The 21,913-nt window shown below is 38.0% G+C and overlaps 1 protein-coding gene across 1 annotated transcript in view; it reads left to right on the top strand.

Moving 5' to 3' along the window:
- Positions 1-21,913, top strand: part of LOC107586437 (single-stranded DNA-binding protein 3-like) — a 67,702-nt gene that overhangs the window by 7,825 nt on the left and 37,964 nt on the right. The window contains exons 2-4 of the mRNA XM_016273805.1: positions 3,733-3,805; positions 13,684-13,745; positions 20,702-20,786. Of these exons, the coding sequence (XP_016129291.1) occupies positions 3,733-3,805; positions 13,684-13,745; positions 20,702-20,786 (220 nt within the window). The remainder of the gene's footprint in view (positions 1-3,732; positions 3,806-13,683; positions 13,746-20,701; positions 20,787-21,913) is intronic.

The raw sequence follows: 21,913 nt of genomic DNA, 5'->3' as shown, positions 1-21,913 counted from the left end.
GTTATTTCGCGGCTGCGAGCATACTCATGTGAAGTGCAGACGCAGCTGCGGGAGAGATCACATGCTAGTGATAGGAATTGATCCCTTGACGTGATTGGTTATTGGTTTGTGATGTAGCAAACCAAGGGCTGTTTCAAACCATATTTCTGGGTCAGCCTTTGGGAAACTACAGTTTTAAGGAGAAAATACACAGCAATGGTGTTGATTAATAGATTGGCACATGGTTTGTCTAAAAGCATATTAAAAACACCACATAGACAAATAAACAACATAAAAAACTTGATTTTCACTACAGGGGGACTTTAAAAAGCTAAAGTGTTTAAAGCAGCCGTCATCAAAACTGCAGCATGTGCTTATAACAAACAGAGCGTTATCGTCCATTAATGTGGATTAGGGCCTCACGATAAATCGCATGCGATATTTAACGCGCATTTTGTCAGTAAAGCCAGTTCTGTAATCAGCCGTAAATCTCCATCACGTGCGTGCTTTCACATGGAGAAGCATTTACTACACAGAGCCGTTGTTCACTGACAAGCTGCGCAAAACCACGATCATATTTTGCGCATTTTTTGCGCAGCGTGTCAGTGAACAACGGCTCTGTGTAGTTAATGTTAAATATCGCATGCAATTTATCGTGCAGCCCTAGCGTGAATGCTAATATAGTATCATAATAGTTTTCGTTCTTGGTGTGAATGGGCCTTTAACTGTGGATACCAATGAGATGTTCATGTAAGATGCATTTTGCGCAACAGATTGAGTTTTTTGTAGATAGATATGATGTCCAGAATGCTAAATGCTAATTTAAGCCCTGTTGCTAAAAACTCTGAATCAATAAAGATTTAGATTCGTTCATCTAGGTGTTTTCTTCCAAGTTGAGGAAGTCCATCATTTTGGGAATGATGTGAGAGGGTGGATCAGTCTGTCAGGCATTTGATGGGTGTCCGTGAACTCATCATGTCACTGTGTGCTTCCGTCACATTGTGGGAAGAACCTGCGCAGATGTTATGTGTTTTTGAGAAAATTAAGTGTGATATGAGTTCCGCACCATTAGGGTTTGGTATCGAAAACCGGTTCCATTTTAGAACCGTTCCAAATTTCCAAGAACTGGGTATTCGATAAGACGCGTGCATTTAGATTCTGCTTAACGATTCCTGCGTTCGTATTTTAATGTGATTAAAAACTATTTAAGTTCAGGAACGGAAAGAACTTGCGCCCTGTTTGCGTGCAGCGCACACGAAGCGCGAGCACAGAGAACAGAGGTCGCGGTACGGGTTCCCGGTTTGTGTCCGTTCTCGAACCGTACCGTGTATTTCCACTGTAGAAAAGGTTGTTCTGGGCCGAAACTGACTTCTTTCATATTTGTCGACTAATATGTAGAAAACTACGTCAGTATATCATAAACACAGCCATTTTTGTCTTACGTGAGCGTAAACAGATGAGAAAGAAAACACACATGTACAGTATTTTTAGATCTGCGTGCGTTCGGTGTTAAAGAGACAGCAGCCTAATAAACGCGCTGCCTGTTATTAATGTTAATCAAAGAACAAAAGAAAATCATTCACTAATCTTGACTGAATATATTTAATAACTTTGATTAATCTATAGTTTATTTATGAAAAGTTAATTGATTTGTTTGTTCCTATCTCATTACTGATTGTTTACTTGTCTTTAACACTTTAATATTAGAAAATTATATTAATCTAGTTGTTTTTGCTGTGGTATTTTTTTTAAAGCATAGGCAAAATTCCTCTTGCAGTGTTCTGTATGTAGGCTGCTGATTTTTGCTTGTGTTATTCAGCTGCAACAGAATGCTTTGTAAAAAGACAGAATAAATGTTTGACATCTAAATGTTTGACTTCATTTTTTTTTATATTGGATTTTTTATGTTATTGGAATCGAAACTAGGAATCGATAAGAATCGGAACCGATAAGCGGAATTGGAATCAGAATTGATACAATTCAAACGATACCCAACCCTACGCACCATACTTGTGTTAAAAATGACCGTAATTAAATTGGAAGCGAAACTCTGACATCTTTTCCTGCATTGCACAAAAGTACGACTTTGTTGACAGCTATATATATATATTTGAGGGGAGCTCCTAAAATGAGTACGTCTGATGAAACACCAAGAAATAATTCCGACGTTTGAGGGGAAAACGAGTCCTTGGTATTTGATCCTTGAAGCTGTTCTTCAGGAGATGCTCTTTAAATAGTAATGGGGAGTGTTGTATGTGGACAGATAATGCATTTTTGTTTGGGCTGTCAATTTTTACAATTTTCAATCCCGTTTACCAAGAAATTTTGGAGCACTTCATACTTCCTTCTGCTGGCCAGCTTTTTGAAAATGCTGATTTCATTTGCCAGCAGGATTTGGCACCTGCCCACACTGCTAAAAGCACCAAAGACTTAAACTACTTCAGTCTGTGTGCATTGAATTTATTTAATAACGAGTTTCACAATTTGAGTTGAATTACTGAAATACATGAACCTTTCCATGACATTCTAATTTATTGAGATGCACCTGTATATATAATATAATAGTTTGTGATTAATTTAATCACATCAATATTTGCTGAAAAATGCCCCATATGAAGACATTTACACTTTATTACATTTATATTAGTTTAATATACATTACAAAGTGGCTGTTAGAAACATTGATTGAATTGCTCTGACGGTTGGAAAACTCCATATTAATTTATTTATGTGTTGGAGTAATTATGTGATTTTGTTTTTTTGTGTCTGTGTTATTTTTTACATTTATATTTATTTAATTAATTAAATCACATTAATTTTCAACTGCACCAGATTACTTAATTTAATCTTGCTTAATTGAAAGCCCTAATTTTTATTTGTTTAATGAATTCTACTTTTAATTTAGCAGCTAAATTTCAAAATGCGCTATGCAGAATCCATGTTTTTCAGAGTCCAGAGTCCAGAGTTTGTTCTTTACTGATATTTACTTTAATTACTCAGCTAAACAAGATAACAAAATGAAAAGCAGTTTCTATTTCATTAAAGAATATATTTGCCGTCTATATGGTATTATGTTTGTTAATATTTATTCTAATATTAATATGCCGTTAAACGTATACATACTAGCATTCAAAATAAATGTTTATATTTTAACAGATTTTTCTCCAGTGTCATATGAGCACCAAATCAGCATATTAGAAATAGGATCAAGAAATATTTCTTATTATTATCAATGTTGAAAACAGTTTATGCTTTTTTGTGGAAACAAATTTTTTTTATTGATAAATAGAACATTCAACAGAACAGTATTTATTTGAAAATTACATCTTTTGTAACATTACAAAAGTATCCCAAAACTTTTGAATGGTAGTGAACTTCTTTTTTTTTATTTTATTTTTTTTTATTTTTTTTATTTTTTGCTGTGGTATCAATTGATATAAAGAATTCTTACATTTTGCTTTTACTGATATTGACTTCATAAACTTGGCCATAAACATGCTCCTTGCCTCAAATCTCAGATTTCAACCAATTTATACCAGCCTGCATTTCCAAGAATGCTTTGTGACTGAGCACCCGTGAGGTTTCAACATGCACCAAAATTAATTGCTGTAATGTGTTTGCTTGTCCATCTAGAATGGGAGAGCCAGTGGAACTGCATTTTTCTCACTTGAAGTTTGGGACCAACCCAAAATACAACCCAAAATACACAATTTAAAGACCTAACCACCCTTTCTCCTCTCTTTTTTCTTGCAGGTTAGCTTTATATGTGTATGAGTACTTGCTGCATGTCGGCGCACAGAAATCAGCACAGACCTTCCTGTCAGAGGTAAGTGGTATCGCATAATCAACTTTCCCAAGCAAACAATTGTTGTTGTGTACTCAGGAAAAACTCATATTAAAGGGATAGTTCACCCAAAAATGGGGGGGGGGGGGCCAAAAAAGGGCACCTATCCATGATAAAAGTGCTCCACATGGCCTGGGGGGTCAATAAAGGCCTTCTGAAGCGAAGCGATGCGTTTATTTTTTAAAAATATCCATATTTAAAACTTTACCGTAATCTCTAGCTTCCACTAACTGCCGTACACGTGTTCACAAGAGAGTGGCGTTCCAGCAGATGATGTAGGCGTAGCATAAGCTCCGGTGAGTATATGCTACTCTTGCAAGAAACAAGTTTTGTTTACAGGAAAGGAAAACCAGTCTCCTTTTGGCTTATATCAAAATCCGCCAACATTTTACTTACAAATCCTCGTTTTGTTCGTCTAATTTGTGATCTGTGTTTTGTTTTGCTTTCTCCTCTGCACTTCCGGGTTCGGCACATCTCACCGGAGCTTACGCTACGACTACGTGCTACGTCATCCACTACAACGCCTCTCTCTCGTGAATAGTGTATGTGAGCGGCAACAATTTCCCCTCCACACTCCAAGCATTCAATAATCACTCCGCTCCGGGTTCATCATTTCCCGCTCCTCGCTTCACTGATCAGAAACACCGTTCCACCTTCGCTCCATGACGAATTTTGTGGTTAAAGTATTTCAGTATGTTTTTAAATATCACAAAGTTCTATTCAGAACTTATATTAAACGAAAAATAAATATACAATACTAGAAGAATAGTTTTAACGTTGTTTACTGGAAGACTACAATTAGTCCCAAGTCTATATTAAATGGCTGTTTAACTCACTTGTCTGTGCAGCGTCTCTCTATTATGGTGAAGCTGAGGGTTGTAGTTACTTCAGAAACGGAAAGAATATGCTGTAACCTTTCCGTTTTTAAGCTGATAAATCACAGGACAGCATTGACAATAATTTTCTGCACTCCTGAATGTTTCTATGTGCGCGCAGTCTGTAAGTTATGCGCAAGCTTGTGTGTTGTGCAACAATGTAGCAGCACATTAGTTAAGAGTGAAGATTAACTACCTGTACCATAAACTGTTTAAAACATGAATTCCCCCAATATTGAGTATCCACATGCTACAAACAATCATGCTTGAGATATAACCTCCCGCACTCATCCATCGCCATCATAACCTTCATTTTCTTTCTGATTTGAGTGATCCACATATCTGTCAAGCTTGCTAATGATGTTTCATGCATGAATTCTTGAAAAATTGCAGTTATATTATGGGCTTTGGGCATTAATTGTGCTCGTGATGGAGCGGTAGTGGAGCGCTCTCTGAGCGAGTGAAAACCACCACGCTCTGACTTTCAAAAAATCCACTCCCCGCTCCAGTCAAAAATCACACCTCTCCACTCCTCGCTCTGCTCCCACTCCACTCTGCTCACATACTCTGACTGCTATAGACTACGACATTCTCTTGGATCGGCTCAAGAATTAAGCTGGAATTTGTGGGCAGGCATTAGCATAGTTCAGGTCCTCCCTATCCAAGTTCTATCTGTTTCTTTGTGTTAATGACAAGGTGTCAGTTAGAACACAAGTAATGTATGGAGTGCCACAGAACTCAGTATTAGGTCCTTTACTTTTCTATGCTTCCTTAGGGGGAGGACATTTTAGGGAACCATGGCAATAGTTTCCACTGTTAAACAGACAATACACAACTTTATATCTCCTCCAGACCTAATGAAACCTTTCAATTTACCAAGTGTATTTGTGATATAAAAAAAAAATGGATGGCTAGTCTTTTCATTCTTCTCAATTTTGACATAACAAAGGTATTAGTTATTGGACCAAGTTACCCCGTTATTGGATCCTCTGAATATAATCTGTCTTTGGATTTAATGTGCAACCGTGTGGATGCCCTGTAGGATCAAAACAGTTAGCAGCTAGAGTGCTTACTAGAACCAATAAATATGACTATATCAGTCCAGTTTTATAATCACTTCATTGATTATGCTCATCACACACAAATCTTTGAATGGTCTTAGTCCTCATTACTTGTGCCATTCTATTGCGCTATCCAACATGTAGCACTGTTGGATATAGCACTGTTTTCCTTGCACTGTTTGGGACTCAGACACACTCACTCAGTTTAAGTTTAGACTGAATACTAATATTTTTAATCAAGACACAATATATTCATGAAGACACCTCTAAAACCATTTTTATACAATTCTGCTTTAAATTAATTGAATGGAATCTAGATTAATATTCATCTTTTCACATTCCTTCCTACTTTTGGTATACTTATCTTGAGGCTTCTAGAGCCTGCTAGATTCAGCTCAGGCCCAGTTTAGTGAATGAATGAATGAATGAGGCATTTATATAGCGCTTTATTGTGTATTGCTTTACACCCACAGCGCTTTACAATCATCATGAGGGGGGTCTTTCCTCAACCACCACCAGTGTACAGCATCCACGTGGATGATGCGACGGCAGCCACAGTGCACTCACAACACACCAGCTACAGGTGGAGAGGAGATAGAGATAGAGCCAATTCAGTGGATGGGGATTATTATGAGGCCATGATTGATAATGGCCAGTGGAGGGAATTTGGCCAGGACACCGGAGATACACCCCTACTCTTTACGAGAAGTGCCATGGAATTTTTAATGACCACAGAGAGTCAGGACCTCGGTTTAATGTCTCATCCGAAAGACGGTGCTTTTTACAGTATAGTGTCCCCATCACTATACTGGGGCATTACGACCCCCACAGACCACAGGGTGAGCACTCCCTTCTGCTCTCACTAACACTTCTTCCAGCAGCAACCTAGTTTTTCCAGGAGGTCTCCCATTCAGGTACTGACAGTGGGCAACCAGTCTTGGGCTACTGGGTGATATGGCTGCGGACAGTATTTGATGTTGCTGTCCAATGTCTTCAAATCAGAATATGGGCCAGTGAACCAGCAAGGGATATTCAGTGGAGCAAAACCCACATCTCTTCAAACTTTTATAATAGACCACACATAGGACAAACTACTGCTGCCTTTGGATGGACACTACATCTGCCTGGACTCAATGCACCTGATTTAAGTAACCAGACACCTGAGATTTGCCAGACCCCAAATCAGAGTGCCTGACTTGAGTTACCCGGTGTATCTGCCTCAAGATACCCGAGACTGGATGCGAAGACTGGGATTGAAAACCACTGCTCTATAGTGAAGTCAATACATAAATTGCAAGGTTGCATGAAGGGCTACCCCCTAATAGTCAACTAATCGTTAGTCGACCAGAAGAGGCTTGGTCGACCAAAATTTGATTAGTCGCAGAAAAAAAAATTCCACAGGCGAAGTCACGCAGTCTGTGATGAACAGATCGTTAACGGCTGGTCTATGTGGTAATACAGTACATCGGGCAGGACATCCAAACGCTCACCTATCATTCATCAACCTCAAATACGGCTTATCATCTGAAATATGTAAGTATTAGCAACTTTACATGGCCACTCAATGTGTGCTCTTGTGTCTGTGCGGAGCGTGCAGCTGAACAGTAGCGCTCACTGCAGGACAGATGGAGGCGCCGCTGCGCTCACTTGCTCTTAAAATAGGCTACTGGTCATTTTTGCTCATACATATAAGAGTAATACATCTTTCAAATCTGTAAAGATTTCTTTGTTTGCATTCACAATAAAAACAAATCGTGCTTTTGTGAAATAATTAAAAAGCAAAAAGGGTGCTCTTTCTGCCGTCTCATGTTAAAGGGGTTTTTCCCCCAAAAAGGGGGGGGGGGGGGCCAAAAAAGTGCATCTATCCATGATAAAAGTGCTCCACATGGCTCTGGGGGTCAATAAAGGCCTTCTGAAGTGAAGCGATGCGTTTATTTTTTAAAAATATCCATATTTAAAACTTTACCGTAATCTCTAGCTTCCACTAACTGCCGTACACGTGTTCACAAGAGAGTGGCGTTCCAGCAGATGATGTAGGCGTAGCATAAGCTCCGGTGAGTATATGCTACTCTTGCAAGAAACAAGTTTTGTTTACAGGAAAGGAAAACCAGTCTCCTTTTGGCTTATATCAAAATCCGCCAACATTTTACTTACAAATCCTCGTTTTGTTCGTCTAATTTGTGATCTGTGTTTTGTTTTGCTTTCTCCTCTGCACTTCCGGGTTCGGCACATCTCACCGGAGCTTACGCTACGACTACGTGCTACGTCATCCACTACAACGCCTCTCTCTCGTGAATAGTGTATGTGAGCGGCAACAATTTCCCCTCCACACTCCAAGCATTCAATAATCACTCCGCTCCGGGTTCATCATTTCCCGCTCCTCGCTTCACTGATCAGAAACACCGTTCCACCTTCGCTCCATGACGAATTTTGTGGTTAAAGTATTTCAGTATGTTTTTAAATATCACAAAGTTCTATTCAGAACTTATATTAAACGAAAAATAAATATACAATACTAGAAGAATAGTTTTAACGTTGTTTACTGGAAGACTACAATTAGTCCCAAGTCTATATTAAATGGCTGTTTAACTCACTTGTCTGTGCAGCGTCTCTCTATTATGGTGAAGCTGAGGGTTGTAGTTACTTCAGAAACGGAAAGAATATGCTGTAACCTTTCCGTTTTTAAGCTGATAAATCACAGGACAGCATTGACAATAATTTTCTGCACTCCTGAATGTTTCTATGTGCGCGCAGTCTGTAAGTTATGCGCAAGCTTGTATGTTGTGCAACAATGTAGCAGCACATTAGTTAAGAGTGAAGATTAACTACCTGTACCATAAACTGTTTAAAACATGAATTCCCCCAATATTGAGTATCCACATGCTACAAACAATCATGCTTGAGATATAACCTCCCGCACTCATCCATCGCCATCATAACCTTCATTTTCTTTCTGATTTGAGTGATCCACATATCTGTCAAGCTTGCTAATGATGTTTCATGCATGAATTCTTGAAAAATTGCAGTTATATTATGGGCTTTGGGCATTAATTGTGCTCGTGATGGAGCGGTAGTGGAGCGCTCTCAGATCGAGTGAAAAGCACGATGCTCCCTCTTTTAAAAAAATCCACTCTTTGCTCCAGTCAAAAATCACGCCGCTCTGCTCCCACTCCACTCCACTCACATACTCGTGCACAAGCTCGTGGATATTTTTCTTACAGTAATGCATCGATTTGTTTCAGAAGGCCTTTATTAACTCCCATGTGGAGCAGTTTTTATGATGGACGGATGCACTTTATTGGACTTCAAAATCTCTACCACTATTCACTGTCATTATAAAGCTTGGAAGAGCCAGGACGTTATTTATTATAACTCTGATTGTATTCGTCTGAACAAAGAAAGTCAAATACACCTAGGATGGCTTGAGTGTGAGTAAATCATGGGGTAATTTTCATTTTTGGGTGAACTATCCCTTTAATTCAAGGCAGGTTTGAGGCCAGAAATTAATATTTTTTGGGTCAAATGAATAAGTATTAGTCATATTGATTAATCAATTCCTATTGCTTTGTTTCAGCAAATGTGAACTGTTAGCTTTAGCTTTACTTTTACAGAAATATTAACAGTTGTTTTCCCTAAACATTGTAGTTTCTCATTACAACACTCTTAAAGCTTATAGGCTATAGTTTTTGCAACAGACATCTTTATCTTTGAACACTAATATCTGATATTGTTTCTCCAAAGCATCCTGCGTTTAGCTGCTAAAACATTGAAAGGTCTTGAGCAATAAATGGAAGTGATATTATGCAATGTCACCTATGATTGTTTTTCTAAAAATCAGTTCAGCGCCACTGAGGGGGCGCAATCACAGCATTAACATTTGTGCGGCTACTACTACTAGCATGATAAAGTGGATTGTCGTTGCAGTTTTGTGAAGCGGTGGAGCTTTTGCTGTAGATTACTATATGAACATTATATGGAGCTTGAGTACACTACATGTCTGGAGTGGAGGTGATGCCACCACTTCTGTTCAGAACGGCTCTCAAACACGACTGCATGTTAAAAGTCTGATTCAACATTGGCCTCTATGGAAATAAGTGCAATTGGTTTGTAATATACTCTCGATCTGCTGTGATGCTCTCTTTTCAGGCCGATCAAAGACTTGAAGCCTGTTGGTTTGTTGTATTTTTAATAAGAAGTTATACAAACTTTGTTAGCCTATGCTTTAATTGAATGAAGAAGCCAGTTTGTGTGGAACTTGAATTAGTTGGATTTTTAAAGATTTTGCCAACCTGCAGGTTTGAAAGTCATCACAAATTGTGTTTATTGTGTTTTATGTTAAAAGTCATTCATAGTTGTTAGAAGCAGGTGTCATCCATTCAGCTTTTCAGTTGATAATTTGAATGAATATGGGAGCTAATTTTGACAAAATGTGTTTGTAGTTATAAAGATGTGTAAATGTTAATTGTTTGACATTATAAGACATTAAAAAGATTGTGTGACTCTTCTTTAGTGCTTCAGGACCTTTACAGATTGTGAACTTTTCAAATGTTATCATCTATCTTATTGCATTTGCCGTGGTCCTCTGGTACCTGCTGTGTTTGTTTATGTGGGTATCATTAATCGCTCACAGTGGACTTCCAAATATGCCCCATGTTTTTAAATGTTTTGCTCAAAGTTTGACAAAGATGAAGCACTGTGTTAAAGTCTGGCCTTGTGCTTGTGAGAACCTCCTAGGATCTTGGTCAGACAGGTGAGATGTTGTTTCTGAATTTTAGCCAGTGTAAGGTGGCACAATACAGAAATATTTAAAAAGAACTTCCTTAAAAATTTACTGCAGAAGATATCATCATTTAACACATTTCAGTACCTGGACATCTCCATATGTTGAGTGAGATTCATGAAATATGGCTTTTAATACATCTACTGAATATTATTTCATTTTATAATCCATCTTTAAATCCAATCCAAGTGAGATGTTTAACAATAAGTCATTTTATTATTTTATTAGAGGTCGACAGATAGTGGATTTTACCGATAATTATAACTAGGTTGGGCCGTACTGGCCGATAACCAGTTAATCAACCAGTAGTTCTTAAAATGGATACTGAATGGAAACAAACATAAAATTCCAAGTAAAATACTTCTGAACTTTATTACAAAAATCAAAAACAGTACTGAACCTTGAAAATGTATTGTACTTTTTAAATATAAATAGATATAATAATATATACATTTTTCCTTGATCATTCATGTCCGTTCAAAGTGTATTGACTAGGGCCCTATGTTTTCCACGATACGAAAAACGCAGACGGAATCGCAGAATCCAGTCATAAAAACGGAATTCAGAGTTTAACGCGGAATGTCACGGAATTTGTCAAATTTTGAATGAATTAATCAAAAATAGGTCATTACACTTAAATCAAATTGCGATTATGGACTAGTATTTGTAAATATTAAGCCGCAGAAGTCGATTTAAATCCTGCATGTTCTGCGTGTCTCTGTTAATGAATGGCGCAGACACGCGGTTTCATTTACTACACACTTACTGAAGCGCGCGTGACGCTCGCTTTGATTTCAGTGTCTGCCGTCTTACTAAATAAGGACGTAAACACATGAATAACATCTCCAGAACTGCTCTGAGAGTCACTTCATGAGCATTTGACCGTTTGATTTGAGTAAAACTACAGTCATATCTCATACACAGAACTGTAAAGGTATTCATGGCAACCCGTCAAAATAAAAGTCCGGTTTGATTTTAAGATTTTTCAGTAGAATTTATATAGCCTACTACTGCTACTACTACTACTACTAACATTATTTTTTAAAGAATAATCACACAACATTTCTTCCATGTTTTAATTTGAATAGTAAATCCCCTTTGTTTGCCAAAAAATTAAGTTTGCTTAATTTTCAATAATTAAAAGATAAATGAAATTAATGTTTTATGACTTCATTTGATAACCAGAAAAATGTAAATACACAACACAGAATTTCTGAGGAAAAAAAAATTCATAAGGCTACTTTAAGAAAAAAATGAATAAAGTAAGTTGTTTTATGCATTCAAATAATTAGACATGCTAAAACACAGAATTTGGTAAAAAAAAAAAAATTCTAGGGCCCTAAACGTAATTTTTGTTAAACTTTTAATAAATTGATGTGAAAATGTATAAGTTTCATGATTTTAATTAATTAGACATGCTTTTTGATTAATAAAATTTTATTTAACTATTAAAAAAGAGTCAAGAAAAATTTTAACTGAAAAAAACGGAATAAAAAAAATTTAAATGGAAAAAACGGAATTTAGGAAAAAAAAAACCTTACTTCATGGGGCCCTAATTGACTAATGATATCACATAGGCTACAATTTCAAAATTTGAAAATGTATTAGTAAATGATGAAATTAACTAAATATGAACAATACTTCTACAGCATTAATTAACCTTAATTAATATTACAAATGTACTCCTGTAAAGTCTCCATAAGTGTTAATATATTTCGCTGTGTGCGTCATTCTAATGAACTGTCAAACCCTACACTTAGACAGTGTTGTTTTTTTTCCCTTAAAAAGACATTTGGAATATATTCACGTTAACTGCAAAATAACTTATTGGTAATTATTAAATCTCTTGACAGTCATAGTTTAAATTGCATTAGCTGCCTGAGGCATATGTTTCCTCGGGTATTGATGACAAAATCGGGGTATCAATCCAACCCAAAAGCATAGTTTTAGAAAGGCAACTTAGGCCATATATGCATGCAAAATTAGACTGTACACCATAAGTAAATATTAATGAGTCAACAAGTAAATAGTTGGCTATGTTTACCAATGTTTCAGTGTTTATGTAACTGCAGTAGGGCGTCAACATGCATGCCGTCAACAGTCGTCATTACCTCCGTTGCTATTCAATTAGGCGAACACTTGTCAGATCTCGAGACCTTAGTGCAGGAACACTTGTACACCACAGGGGAGGTCTTTCGGCCCAGGCAGGTACACAGCAGGAGGATGCACCTGTGCATTGAAGCTTAATGAGGGAGCAGTCACCTGCTTGTTCCCTTTGCCACCTCACAATTACTGCTGAAACTCCCTCTACTTACACCTTGGACCTCAAGGGGCCACACAGCTCTGCACTGATCAGCACAAACACACACATGCTTTAAAACATTGTTAATCAGTCCCTTACATCAGGGAGACGCAAAATAATGCACATCAGCTTTTTGGGTGCAAAGTTATGGACAGGGCATGTTATAAAATCAATACGTCTGCTTGGAAAAGTACCATCCATTACAGTGGTAGGCTGAGTAGATGTAATCTGTAAAGAGAGAGTGAACGTGACCTGATTTGGTGCAGAAAATCACCATTAGCTAATACTTGATATGGTGTGTTAGAGACATATATTGGACATATATATTATACTTTAGAGGTTGGTTTCGATGTAAGTCACAATTAGGATTGAATGTTTCAATTTTGTCTGTAATTTATAGTTTTATGTTGCACGGTAAACCCCCTTTAAAGCACCAGTGATACAATACATTCAGACAGGTGTTTTGGCCATTACATCACAATTAAATTGTTTTTGAGCGTCTGTTTAAACCATAAAAACTTTTAAGTATCTGTCTTAATCTATTGAGGTGTCCATATATCATTTTGAAATGTGCCAGTAAGTGTGACCCTATACCAGTAAGACCTAATTATAGGGCTGTAGGTCCACCTATTCAGGTAGTTGTTAAAATAACACAATAACTAAACGGTTTGTGTATATCCCTAGACTGGAACGACTGGTCTGCTGAACCGAAAGAGCTAGATGTTTAATTTGTTTTCATTGTTTTGATATTATAAAGGAGCTTTTTAACTGTAGTTCATGCATTCTGAACCTGCTCTAGTCGCATTTGACCTCTTTTTCTCTGTCTGTTTCTATGTTTTTAGATCCGATGGGAAAAGAATATCACATTAGGAGAGCCTCCTGGATTCCTGCACTCATGGTGGTGGTATGTATCGATCTTGTAACTCAAAACCCCTAACATTCTCTGACGGTATGGCCATGCTAGCTGCTAGCAGCAGTAGAGGAGCCTAAATGAAAGCTGGTCCATTATTTTTAGAAGTAGGTGTCTCCTTATTACAGTTACATTTGTATGTTACCGTACAAAATTAGGCCTGTTTTATACGCAGATGTTAGAGTGAAATGCTGTGGAAAGATTTGAAGACTCAGCAAAGTATGACTGATTGTTGATTTCAAGACAAGTTCTTGTATTGCAGTCCCTTCAATAAGGTCCAATATTCACAAGCCTGTTGAAACAATCAGGATTCTTGCTTAACCAGCAAGTTTCCCTTGGTCAGCCAACAGAGAATCCAGACTCATATAGTTGACCAGCTTTTTTTGCTAGTAAAAAACATAGCTAAGCTAGTGGACTAGCTAGACTAGCAAGAAGCTAGCTTGGACTAGCTTGGAAATTCATGCTGATCTAAGCTGTTGTTTACAGCAGGTAACCCTAGTTTCCTGGAGTTTTTTTGTCCTCTGGTGATTTTTTCAGAAGACTCATTTTTAATATTTTGTTCGTTGAACTATCGAGCCCAAGATACACAACAGTGGAACCAATCAAACAGACTGTACACCTATCCCTTACGGCCTTATTTCACTGGAACCAAAGGAAATATGGCGTCTATACTGACTTGGGTCCTTTGGAGACTCTCATGTTTGTCTGGAATTCACGTTATGTTCTTAGCTTACGCAAAAATAAGATCAGTGTGTGTAGATCAAGTTCACACAGAGCAGTGTGTTCATTTATCACACTCAACTTATTCTCCATCTTAGATTACTGGCTCCCCTCTGTGAGATTATTAGGAGTCTAGTAGGTTTTGGAGGGTCCTTGTATGGTGTTGACACTATTGGAGGAGCGTCTGTCTGGAGCTATAACACGTAGAGGAGGGGGGGTCATGTCGGGGTTTAAGGGATTCGGAGGGGCCACGAAGTACCGCCCTCCTCACCAACCCCCCTCCCCCAAACAAAAGGGCCAGATGGTAAGGGAAAGCCAACCCCTCCCCCCTGTGCGTACCCCCACCAACCTTTGTCTGTAGGCCTGTCCTTTGTTTGCGGAAGAACCCTCAAACAGATTAACTCCTTGCATTCCAGTCTTCTTTGTGTTAAACAGCCAAATCTCCTTCTCCACTACCCCCACCTTTGCATTCTCTTCCCTTCTGTCTAAGGCAGTTTCCTGTTGTAAGGGTGTTTGAATGGTAGCACCAGGCTCTGGGGTGGGGCAGAAGGGGGTGGAGGCAAAGTTTGGTGAGAGGGGCAATCATCCACATCTGTTGTAAGGCAAGCAAGGGGTTGGGGGTGGTGGTTTTAGTTGGGGTGCAGGTGTGGATCGCAAAAAAAAGGATGACCATTTGCGATTTATCTTACGCATAGATTTGTTTATTGGATGTCTTTTAAGAAAGGAGAAAGTCGAGTGACAGAAATGTTACATTGATTTACTTTCAGATGGCCTAAAGATGACATCCTTCTTTGTGATTGGTAGAGATGAGAGAAAAGCCACACAGAAGTGTTCACCTCCATCACACTCATTTAAGTGCAACCGTGTTAATGCAGGAAACAAACAAACAAAAAAAATATATGGTTGTGTGTGCATTTAAAGTTGACCTGGATGTAAATTAAAACAGGTAGAAAACAACATGTCTTTAAACAATCAATCTTACTTTATACTCTTTCTCCTCTAACACAGTCTAAAAAGACTTCCTGCAAATGAAAAGGCAGTTGATTTACATCTTATGCTGATAAACTCTTAGGTCAGGTCATGTTTTACAATATTGCCTTGATGCCGAGAGCAAAAGAAACATATGTGGGTTAACAAATGGACATAAAGCATTTCTTTTATATTGTTTGGTGACATCTTTGTGTTGTTGCATGGGCGTTGTACAATTTTCTAACAAGTGTTTTCTATGTAGTACTTCTGATGTGTTGCAGCATGTTTTTAAAATCAAGACTAAATCAAAATAATGGCCCAAAAATTGATTGATGTGTATGGTCTTAAATTAAATAATTTGTCTAAAACTGCCAAATGGCTATTTAGGCATTGTTTTCGCAAACTCTCATTTATTTTAATAGGTAAGGTCCCACGCCATCTAATTACTTCCTCCTACATATTTGTTTCTTGCTGAATATACTGTTTTACTCAGAAATACGTGACATTGAGGTATTATAAGTTATTTTTCTGGGATGTTATCTTATATTATCTATTATTATCAAAAGGAAAACATTTTGGAGACATGGTATGGCGGGAAGTGTGCATGTATAGGCCTGTTGCATGTGCGGGCAACCAGTGTTCGAATCCAGTGGTTTAGGTCATTGCTCCATCCCAATGCCCCTTTTTCTCCTGATTGTTTGCTGGAATATTTTAATTTTAAAAGTGCCTGTAGGTTTTCTTTTATGTATTTAAGTTTTATTACTTTCTTTTATAAATAACGATTTAGAGTTTTTTTCTTTTTTTTTTCCTTTTTCCTCCAGTATTTTTTTTATGCAAGTGATATTGCAAGCGAGATGCCGAAGCAAATGTATGATGTTTATCTCACGTTCCACGCTTTAAAAACTGAAAATATCAGAGGTGGAGGTCTTAAGTTACGTGACTGCGCTTGTGAATTTAAATATTTCTAATAAATGAAGAAGTGACGTGACATGTGGCCAGGTATGGTGACCCATACTCTGAATTAGTGCTCTGCATTTACCCATCCAAAGTGCACACACACAGCAGTGAACACACACACACACCGTGAACACACACCCGGAGCAGTGGGCAGCCATTTATGCTGCGGCGCCCGGGGAGCAGTTGGGGGTTCGGTACCTTGCTCAAGGGCACCTCAGTCGTGCCATTGAAGGTGGGAGAGAGCACTGTACATTCACTCCCCCCACCTACAATCCCTGCCGGTACGAGACTCGAACCCGCAACCTTTGGGTTACGAGTCCGACTCTAACCATTAGGCCACGACTTCCCCTAAAAATCAAGAAAATGACTTGACTGACTTGAGAAGGAATACTTTAAATTAAATCAGTCTCAAACCTCATGGCTTGATTATGGGTTTATAAAAATTGTAATTAAACTTTTAAAAATCATTAAAAAATCTTTGCAACATTAACTAATAAACAAACTGCAAGCCACGGAACCAGCGGCGCCGGCAACTTTGATCTACGCGGCTGCATGACGCTGTGCAGAGCACAGAACAATACGGGGTAGAGAGAATCTACGAATATTGTTTGTTTAGATATAAATACTTCGAAATTAACCATATTCATAAAAAGAAATTTGGTGGATGCACAAGTTGCAACTTGAACATGACCGCCGCAACCTCGAACTTCATTCACCACATGTAAAATGGCTTCTTATGGATAATTTGACTGATATCTTGAGATTATGAAGATATTTTGTATATGTAGCTTAGGTTTTATGATTGTCTTTAGATCCCCATTAATATTAACTTTGTTAATAATCATTAATATCACGTTTTGTAGTTTCAATAATGTGGCCCAATGTCAAACTTTAATTCAACGGACATTTTTTCGTTTAGAAATTTAGTGTTTTAAAAACATTCACACGTATTTAGTTTAGAATATTCCAACTGGGCTGGTGGTGATTTTTATTTTCTTTCCACCTACTTTTTCAGGTAAGTCAAAATATTCATGAACCTGCCAACTAAATGTATGTATCTGACATTCTGATTTTCAGACATGTTTAATTAAATGTATTTTGTCTATTAAATAATTTTTCATAATGAACATGTTGATCGATAACTAGAAGAATAGAGTAAACCTTATACCTGTAGTTAACTACACAATGAAAGGCGAAGGAAAACAAATCAAGCTCTATTTTGATGACCATTGACTTTCATTACATATGGACAAAAACTTTCCTCACAATTTCTTTTGTAACATGGAAAAAAGAAAGTCACACAGGTTTGGAACAACATATGAGTCATGGCTTGACCAGGCTTTCCCATCTCACTCACTCACACACACACACACACACACACACACACACACAGACAGACAGACAGACAGACAGACACAGACAGCGCACTCTCTCACTAGCCTTATGATGACCATCAACTGCCACTCATCAGCTCATCATTCGGCTCTGCATTAAAGCATTGTTGAGTTTTATCATTTTTATGTGAGTTGTGCTCTATTCACAGATTGGATTCTTTTATTAATTACAGTTTTTAACTTCTGAAAAGTGAAAAGTTTAATACAAATTGTATTTGACTGTTCTCATTTTCAGTAGTGAATAAATGCCATTATTCACTGTTTATTGCTGATTTGAAAGCTTACTAAACTTTACATGATTTGGATATCTACAGTTCTGCATATAAATACACAACATAAGATTGGCCCCTCTGTATCAGTCGTGGCCCCTCTCGAATCGCACTTGGTTCATGCAGAGTGCACAAGCATTAAACAAGTTTTCCTGCTGCAATCAAGGTAACCGAACGTGACTTGCTTGTGCTCGCCATTCCTCCCCAGCTTGATGTGTGTCTAGTTGCGGCTTTTCAGTAACAAAGTGTAACTGGCGTCTTATTTAATTTACCCTGCACCCTGATTGGATTTGAGATGGTCCTGCTGTCTCCCTCCAGCAGCTCTCTGACAAAGCTGCAATCTCTTTAACGGCAGCTGATAGATATGATAATGCCGCCCAGCTTTATTGTGCACTGACTGAATGGCGAAGAACAGGCATGATGTTCCCCTGTCAAAGTGCCTTTCTTGCTTTTTCTGTTCACCTGTTTTATTTGTTTCCTGGTTTATGGCTTCTATGGGATGTGAGGTGTAGGTTTTAATGTATGGTACCTCCTGCTGAGCGCTCATTTACACACTTATCTATGGTTCTTGTAATGCATCTTGTCGTCTATGATTCTATTTCCTTTTTCTTATCTTTTGTGCCTCTGCTTACTCCTCCTCCTCTCATTTAGGTGGAGTAGATCTTCATCATTGTTATAAATTCATCACCTCCACCACCTTTTTAAAGGAATAGTTGACCCAAAAATTCTTGCAAATATGTGTGACTTTATTTCTTCAGTGGAATGTAAAAGGTGAATTTTTGAAGAATATCTTGATGTGAAAGAGGACTAAGGCTATCAAGCTCAAAAATGACAAAAAAAAAAGCAACATAAAAGTGGTCCAAAGAATACTGTACAAGTTTTTTTTAAATCTGTGTGAAGATCAGACTGAATGTTTTTTGTTTTTGATGTTCATGAGAGAAGTCTGATTTGTGAATGAAATCGTTATTTTGAGTCCGAGAATCTTTTCATTGAATCAGTTCATGCAGTTCTCAGAAAATGTCTGAATGATTTAATCATGAATTATACCCATTCGTTCATTTTTCACAGATCTGCATATGAACTACCTTTATAATACTTCTATGGTACTTTTGTGTCCTTTTAAGACTTTTGAAGGACTTTATTAATTGTGATTTCATGGAAAATGGCAACCAGTGTGGCCTTTAAAATGTATCTTTTATGCTCCATGGAAACACGCCCTCATTTTGTTCCAAATCCATTTAGTTTTGTGTAAGTGATGACACAATTTTATTTTTTGGCTGACCTATTCCCTTTAAGAAGTATGAATTCAATCTGCATTTAAATCTAAACACTTGATTTTTCCCGCATTTCCTCTACTTTTGTAGTCTTGAGCTGAACGTTGTTTAACCTTGCTCTCTTATTCCACCCATAAACAGTGAGTGATTTATGAAAGCTGTCATAAGCTATCCTTTGCGTTATGCTCACGAACACAAATTCGTCAAATGGCTTCCACTCCACGGCAAGATATATGAAATGGGTGGAAACTGATTAGCCCCATTGACCTGTCGCTGTGCCGTGAGTGGCCTATTTTGTCCTTTTTGCAATCTGTCACATCAAACGTAAGCTTTTTCCCACATTCAGAACAGAAGTCTAATTTTGTTACATCAGCAGAAATAATGCACAGCGGTAAAAAGTGCTGCCTCGGAAGATGGAACAACTTGTGTTCATTTTCTTAAGCCCTGCTTCAGCAGCTTTTATGAAGCGTCCATTAAATCAATATCTAAAGAGTGAGAGCGGTTTAATGCCGACCTGTTTAACAGGTACTTATTTTCAATGAAGTAATTAAGGGACCATTTGGAGTGCAACCTGCTCCCCCAGAAGCCCTTAAGGACTGTATTTCCTTAATTAACAAATATCAAGCCTAATTGATTAGCCACTTGCAGGTCACACCTCATAAAGTGGGAAGCTATCCAGGGGTTATGAATGTAGTGACCCAGCTTTGATGGAAGCTGTCAAGTTCTTCTGTCAAGAGTGTGATACTGAAGAAGATCAGTTTTCTGTTCTTACTCTGTGTCTTTTACAGTGTGCTGGAGCCAATGCCTGATCTGAAACCATTTTGCACATTCACACCATAGAAAAATTAAATCTGCATTGCCCCCTAAAACCTGCTGGTCTCGCATCTTGAATCGCTAACTTGGAAGTTTTTAGAACAGCAGCTCAATCTGGCAAAATCTAAATAAAATTAGTTTGGATGTTAAAAATTAATTGTATCATTGTTATGGTAGAGTGGTGGTTCCATCAAAAAAAGCTCAGAATGGTGAAAAGGCACTGAATTAAATTATATTGCATGTTAAAAGACACCCTTAAGGCTTGTAAATGACAACTGCAATGTTGTGTTTTTATTTGTGAGTAGGTCAGTTGCGTCACAGCTGAGGCCAAGCATACCAAAAAACATTTTTGGTAAAGATTAGGAGAAACTATTTGGAAAAATTAGAACAACTGGGGCTAGAACAAACCATGCCATTCAGTGCTGTTTTTCACATGGCCTTTATGTGTAAAGTGTACCACAGCCTGTTGGTGTTTAGTTAGGCAGCTGTTTAGTTCTGTGAAGTTCACCCATGTATTTGATACTCAGCTTTGTTTATTCTGCCTTATTTTGCAGTGTATTCTGGGATCTGTACTGTGCAGCTCCAGATCGACGGGAGACATGTGAACATTCCAGCGAGGCCAAGGCTTTCCACGACTATGTGAGTTCCTATTTTATTCACCGTGGGGTTGGGTTGAACCTGAAGTTCTGCTGTTGGTGACTGCATTAACCCAAATGGCCAGGTTTACCATCTGTTTACAATTACCGGTGCTGTTTATTTTCATTTTTGGGTCATTTCTGATAGAACGTGTGTGCTATAAATATGTTCACTCAGGTTATGACTTTTTAAAGCTTTTTTGGAAATTTCATAATATTTACAAATATCATCGTAAATCTGTTTTATCTTCGTTGTCGACGTACCAGGATATATCTTTGGTTCTAATAAAGTTCTGGCACAATAACCCAGATGCTTAAAGGGATAGTTCACCCCAAAAAGAAAATTATGGTGTAATTTACTCACCTCCATATTGTTTCCGAACCTATATTACTTTCTTTCTGCTGTAGAACACAAAAGAAAATATTTTTTTAAATGTATTTTTCGATCCACAAAAAGAAAGTCAATTTGGCACCAACATCAAGATGTATGGTTTTGCATTCTGAAGAAGAAAGTACAGGTTTGGAACAAGAAGAAGGTGATGGACACACTTTACATTTTTGAACTATCCCTTTAAGGCCGCAGGATTAAGAGTAGGCTGGGCTATCGTTGGTCACTTTTGAAAGTCTGCACCATGACCCTTTTGACCTCTTGATCTGCGGAAGACCTTTAAGTTAGTAATGGAGAACTGGAGTAGCATGTGTGGACAAGCCTGGAGCTCCACCAGAAAGGGTAGTTCTTTGTTGACGCGGCTTTCCAACTGCAAATGACCATGTTAATGTGACCACAAACACTGACCCTTGCTCAACCCTTGGGCTCAGTCTTGAAGAGTTTGAGTGTTAGCGCCTGTATCTACAATTTGCAGAGTACACGGGGACCTCTTTCCCACTCTGCATGTTTTCTTTGGCAGAAATTTAGCATCAAATATAAATTGTGAAAATATCTTTTACCCACCACATAAGCAGTGTTAAAACCTTGTGAATGCACTCCAGAGGAGGATAATATGTCAAAGATTATATGAAAGTAACTATGATTTACCACTAACTGCTAGCACCGGAGTCTCACCTGGGCCAGATCTCGGGCCTTGAGTCATGAAAGGGATTATGTGTCTATTCTTATTACAGACATTTAAT

This window comes from Sinocyclocheilus grahami, unplaced genomic scaffold, assembly GCF_001515645.1.
Source record: "Sinocyclocheilus grahami isolate Dianchi unplaced genomic scaffold, SAMN03320097.WGS_v1.1 scaffold81.1, whole genome shotgun sequence".
NCBI classification, from domain to species: domain Eukaryota; kingdom Metazoa; phylum Chordata; class Actinopteri; order Cypriniformes; family Cyprinidae; genus Sinocyclocheilus; species Sinocyclocheilus grahami.
The sequence above is the reverse complement of the archived record's forward strand: the minus strand, read 5'-3'. Positions and strand labels throughout refer to the sequence as shown.